Here is a 6161-nt window from a genome sequence, read left to right on the forward strand (position 1 = left end):
AAACCCAACCACGACAGGAAGCAGAAAATCGCTGATTATTCGAGAAATGCATATCAAAAGTATAAAGCGGCATCATCTCGCAGCAGGCAGTATGGCCAGCATCAAAACCACTACAAACAGTCGATGGGGACTGATTGTGGAGAAAAGTTAACCTTCCCATTCAGTGAGTGGAACTGAACGTTGGTAACTGCCACTAGAAAAAAACACTGTATCCGAGTTCCTAGAATAAAGAAACGGGTATGCTTTTCGCCCCTGGCCTCGGTGATATGCGCTGGTGTCACATCACTGCAGCCCGAGCAGCCTGGGGTCCCAAGGGTGCACTGAGGTGGAGCGGAGAGACCTGAGGAGGATGTGCCTGCAAATGCAGCCCCTTAAAGCTGTAGTGTCTCTTCCTTTCTGGGGGGAACCAAAACTTCAGAATTTAGGTGGGCCTTCCCAGAGCTAAAAGGAAGCCAAGTGCCCCCAAACCATGGGGGATCATCTGGGTTGCAGGAGATTCAAAAGGTGACCGAGGTTCCACGGCTGCTGCTGGTGAGGTTCCCACATCCAACCTCCTTGCCAGGAGTCACCCCACCTACACAGCGCAGCACCCCCAGCAGGGTGGTTTAGCCAGGGTTCGGAGTTTTCCGGGCGGGGTGAGAAGCTTAACGGGGGAAGAGGTAGTGACAGACTAGCCCTTGGGTGTTCCCCCTGGCACCTTCCCCTCTAATTCACACCCAGTAAGATGACTCTACCTAAAGCTTTTGGTTGCCAAGGAAAAAGAGTTGGGCACGAAGAAATGCTGCCGCCTTGTGGACGTTTTCCGTAACAACAACGTTACAACTAGTGCTTCAGGGCACCTCACATTCACAAAGCCTGTGGGGCTTTTAATGATACGTGTTTTCAAAAGTGATCCGAGATAGGTAACCGAAAAAAAATTCCAAAAACACAGACTTTCAAGAAGCCAAATTTAAAGAGGGAAAGTTTACTCACACTGTTTAAAAAAAAATTCACACCACGACACAACGCAGACCATCGCTCGATATTGGAGAAAAGCAAATCCAACGTACAGCGTGGCATCGCCTCACGGCATGCCAAACAGCCAGCACGAAAAAGTCTCCAAACATTCGATGGGGGAGTGACTGTGGAGAAAAGAGAACCTTCCCATTCAGTGAGTGGAGATGTACATTGATAACTGCCACTAGAAAGCGCTGTATCCGAGTTCCTAGAAAACTAAAGAGAGAGTGAACCTATACTTTCTGCAGTCCCACTTCCGGGTGTTATTTGGCAAAATCCATAATTCAACAAGACACATGCACCCCAACGTTCATTGCTGAAAATGTACAACTCGCCAGAAGTCACCCCGCCTACACACCGCAGCACCCGCGGCTTTAGCCAGGGTTTCGAATTTTCGGGGGCGTGAAGCTTAACACGGAAGAGGTAGTGACACGCAAGCCCTTGGTTGGTGTCTCTGGCACCTTCCCCTCCAGTTCACAGCCCAGCACGATGACTCTCCCTAAAACTTTTGGTTGCCAAGGAACCAGAGCTGGGCATGAAGAAATGCTGCCGCCTTGTGGACGTTTCCCGTAACAACAACTTTACAACCGGTGTTTAAGGGCACATCATATTCAGGAAGCCTGTGGGGCTTTTAACGAGACGTCTGCTCAAAAATCACCTGGGTTAGGCAACCGAAAAAAAAAATTAGAAACACACACACCCTCAAAAAGCCAAATTTGAAGAGGGAAAGTTTACTCACACTGTTTAAAATTAAAAAATACACACCACGACAGGACGCATATCACTCATTTGACAAATGCCAATCCAACGTGTAACGAGGTATCGCCTCACAGCAGGAAGAATGGCCAGCATCAAAAAGTCTACAAACAATCGATGGGGAATGAGTGTGGAGGAAAGGGTACCTTCCCATTCGGTGAGTGGAAACGTACACTGAGAACCGCCACTAGAAAGCGCTGTATCCGAGTTCCTAGAAAACTAAAGAGAGAGTGAACCTATACTTCTGCAGTCCCACTTCTAGGCGTGATTCGTGAAAATCCATAATTCAACAAGACACATGCACCCCAACGTTCATTGCTGAAAATGTACACTCGCCAAGACACAGAAACCAATAGTCCAGCAACTGATGAATACATAAAGAGGAGGTCCTACGTGTATAGAAGGGACTGTTACTCAGCCAGGAAAAAGAATGAAACAATGCCATTAGAAGCAACATGGATGGACCTGGGATGCCCAAACACTGAGTGAAGTCAGTCAGACAGAGGATGACCCATAGCATATACTATCACTTATAGGAGGAATGGAAACAGTTTACAAAACAGAAAGTGACTCACCGACTTTCAAAATAAACCCAGGGTTACTAAAAAACAGAGTTGGCGAGGACATATAAGTTAGGCGGTCACATGAACACATACACAGAAAAATACCTATAAACATATATATATAAAACACGCACTCGACAAGGAGTACCGTACAGCACCAGGACCTCTAGTCAACGTTCTGCAATAACCTATACGGAAAAGGAATCCGACAAACAGTGGCTATATTACATGTGTAAGTGAATCAGCTTGCTGTTCACCTACACCAAACACCACACTGTAAATTACCCCTAATGCAACATACCATAAGAATTCAACTGAAAATGAATGCAAAAGGACAGAAATGGGTACGCTTTTCGCCTCCCGCCTCGGTGATATGCGCTGGTGTCACAGCCCCACAGCCTCAGCAGCCTGCGGTCCCAAGGGTGCACTGAGGTGGAGCAGAGAGACCTGAGGAGGATGTGCCTGCAAATGCAGCCCCTTAAAGCTGTCGTGTCTCTTCCTTTCTGGGGGGAACCACCAAACCTTCAGAACCTCGGTGGGCCTTCCTAGAGCTAAAAGGAAGCCAAGTGCACCCCAACCATGGGAGACCATCTAGGCTGCAGGAGATTCAACACGTGACCGAGCCTCCACGGCTGCTGCTGGTGGGCTTCCCACATCCAGCCTCCTCGCCAGGAGTCACCCCACCTACACAGTGCAGCACCCATGGCTTTAGCCAGGGTTCGGAATTTTCGGGGGGCGTGAAGCTTCACACGGAAGAGGTAGAGACACACAAGCCATTGGGTGTTGTCTCTTGCACCTTCCGCTCTAATTCACAGCCTAGTAAGATGACTCTTCCTACAGCTTTTGGTTGCCAACGAACTAGAGCTGGCCACGAAGAAATGCTTCCGCCTTGTGGACGTTTCCCGGAACAACAACTTTCCAACCGGTGCTTCAGGGCATTCACAAAGTCTGTGGGGCTTTTAATAACACGTGTCCTCAAAAATGACCTGGGTTAGGTAACCGAAAAAACATTCGAAAAACACAGACTTTCAAGAAGCCAAATTTCAGGAGGGAAAGTTTACTCACACTGTTTAAAAAAAAAAAACCCCAACCACGACAGGAAGCAGAAAGTCGCTGATTATCCGAGAAATGCATATCAAAATGACAAAGTGGCATCATCTCGCAGCAGGCAGTATGGCCAGCATCAAAAAGTCTACAAACAGTCGATGGGGACTGAGTGTGGAGAAAAGGTAACCTTCCCAATTGGTGAGTGGAACTGTACGTCGGTAACTGCCACTAGAAAAAAACACTGTATCCCAGTTCCTGGAAAACTAAATAGAGAGTGAACCTATACTTCTGCAGTCCCCCTTCCGGGTGTTATCTGGGAAATTCCATAATTCAAAAAGACACAAGCACCCCAACGTTAATTGCTGCACTATTTACAATCGCCAAGACAGAAAAACAAATAGTCCAGCGAGTGATGAATACATAAAGAGAAGGTCCTACGTGTATAGAAGGGACTATTACTCAGCCAGGAAAAAGAATGAAATAATGCCATTAGAAGCAACATGGATGGACCTGGGATGCCCAAATACTGAGTGAAGTCAGTCAGACAGAGGAGGACCCATAGCATATGACATCACGTATAGGAGGAAGGGAAACATACATACAACCGAACTAGTTTACTAAACATAAAGAGTCACCGACTTTCAGAATAAACCTAGGGCTACCAAAAAGAAAGTGGGGTAGGAGATATATGTTAGGCGGTTCACATGAACACATACACAGAAAACTACCTATAAACACATATATAAAACACGCACTGGGCTTCCCTGGTGGCGCAGTGGTTGAGAGTCTGCCTGCCGATGCAGGGGACACGGGTTCGTGCCCCAATCCGGGAAGATCCCACATGCTGTGGAGCGGCTGGGCCCGTGAGCCATGGCCTCTTAGCCTGCTTGTCTGGAGTCTGTGCTCCGCAACGGGAGAGGCCACAACAGTGAGACGGCTGCGTACCGCAAAAAAAAGAAAAAAAAATTGACAGCGACCAGCGTTTGTGAGGATGTGGAGAAACTGGATCCCTCGTGCATTGCGTTTGGTGACATAAAATGATGGAACTACGGTGAAAAACTGCTTGACAGTTTCTTAAAATGTTAAACATAAACTTACTAAATGACCCAAACATTCTACTTCTGGGGCCTCCCTGGTGGCGCAGTGGTTAAGAATCCACCTGCCAATGCAGGGGACATGGAATATACTTTTTTAAAGATTGAAAAAAAATTCTACTTCTGGGGCTTCCCTGGTGGCACAGTAGTTTAGAATCCGCCTGCCAATGCAGGGGACGTGGGTTCGAGCCCTGGTCCAGGAAGATCCCACATGCCGCGGAGCAACTAAGCCCGTGCACCACAACTACTGAGCCTGCGCTCTAGAGCCCGTGAGCTACAACTACTGAGCCCACACGCCACAACTACTGAAGCCCGCATGCCTAGAGCCCATGCTCTGCAACAAGAGAAGTCACCGCAATGAGAAGCCCGCGCACCACAAGGAAGAGTAGCCCCCACTCGCCACAACTAGAGAAAGCCCACACAGCAACGAAGACTCAACACAGCCAAAATAAATAAATAAATAAATAAATAAAATTGTAAAAGTTGAAGTTAATGAATTAGGAAAACAGAACAGGTAGACTGATTGATAAATCAAAGAACTGGTTCTTTTGAGAAAGCTAAAAACTTGAACACTGACGGAAAAAACCCACCACCTCCTTGTCGATTTTCACAAAGAAGGCACATATATAAAACTTAGAGACTTCTAAGACGACTTTTACTAGAGATTGGGGTGGGAGGGCCAGGCAGTGGCTTCACCCACACAGCCCATGGGTGGGCTTCACTCATACACACTACGAGGTCAAGGCACACCTCAGATGTTGGCGTTTTTAAGCCTTTTTGGTTGGTATGGGCTGAGGGAGGCCCTTGGCCATTCAGGCCACATGCACCTGACCTTCCGTCGCCTCACCAGCTTCTCAGTCTCCTGTTCTCTTCCCCTCTACGCACATTTTCTCACACAGGTTAGTTTGTCTCCTGTGTTGCCTGGACACCATATAGCATCCATGCCCTCAGCAGCTTAAGCAAACTGTTAACACACACACACAGTTCTTTCTCTAAGATGAACTCCAGGGCCAAAGGAAAGGAATTACACATAAGAGAGTTCCTCTTCACCTTTCAAGAAGGACAAGATACTCCAGGGTTGGGAGGCAAAGCTCCTGGCACAGTTGTGCCCTGCAGGCAGCACTTCCTGCCCATGCCGCCTGGGATCCCTGCCCAGGAAAACAGACACAGGCTGCAGGAGGCCCGGGATGCCTGGGGGTGGGAGCGCCTACCTGGATCGGGCTGTACTTCTGGTCTCTGTTCTTCAGGATCACGGTGTTCTGCCACTGCAGGTACTTCTCCTGGCGGGCCTGGATCTCAGAAGTGAGGGTGGAATTCTGGCTCTGGAAGTCCTCCAGATTGGGGGCAGGAGGAGGGGACATAGCCAGCAGTTTTCCCTCTGTAAGATCTTCCTGGGAAATGGGCAACCCAAACTCCTGGCTCAGCTCCTTGATCATGGAGGAGGAGGGCAGCAGGTCCCCGGTGATCACCTCCCTGAGCCTGGAGCTGTAATGGCAGATACAGTAGATCCTGGAACACAGAAGAGGCCCACTCAGCCTGCCTGCCTGGCACGACAGGTCAGACGGTCTCCATTTTATGAGAGGAAACAAAAACACAGAGAGGTTGATGAGCCGATCCCGGGTCACCCAGCTCGTGCACGAGAAGCTCAGATGCCACGTGCTGAGCCCACGGGGTTGGGGTGGGGGGAGATGTCCCCTTCCCTCTC

General features: G+C 48.8%; 1 protein-coding gene across 2 annotated transcripts in view; it reads right to left on the minus strand.

Annotated features, from left to right (window-relative positions):
* The window catches only part of CFAP92 (cilia and flagella associated protein 92 (putative)), a 75518-nt gene that overhangs the window by 3199 nt on the left and 66158 nt on the right, over window positions 1–6161 (minus strand). For both annotated transcript variants that reach the window (XM_024763345.1, XM_024763344.1), the window contains one exon: window positions 5668–5965. In XM_024763345.1, the coding sequence (XP_024619113.1) occupies window positions 5668–5965 (298 nt within the window). The remainder of the gene's footprint in view (window positions 1–5667; window positions 5966–6161) is intronic.

This window comes from Neophocaena asiaeorientalis, unplaced genomic scaffold (genome assembly GCF_003031525.2).
Source record: "Neophocaena asiaeorientalis asiaeorientalis breed wild unplaced genomic scaffold, Neophocaena_asiaeorientalis_V1.1 scaffold433, whole genome shotgun sequence".
Lineage (NCBI taxonomy): Eukaryota > Metazoa > Chordata > Mammalia > Artiodactyla > Phocoenidae > Neophocaena > Neophocaena asiaeorientalis.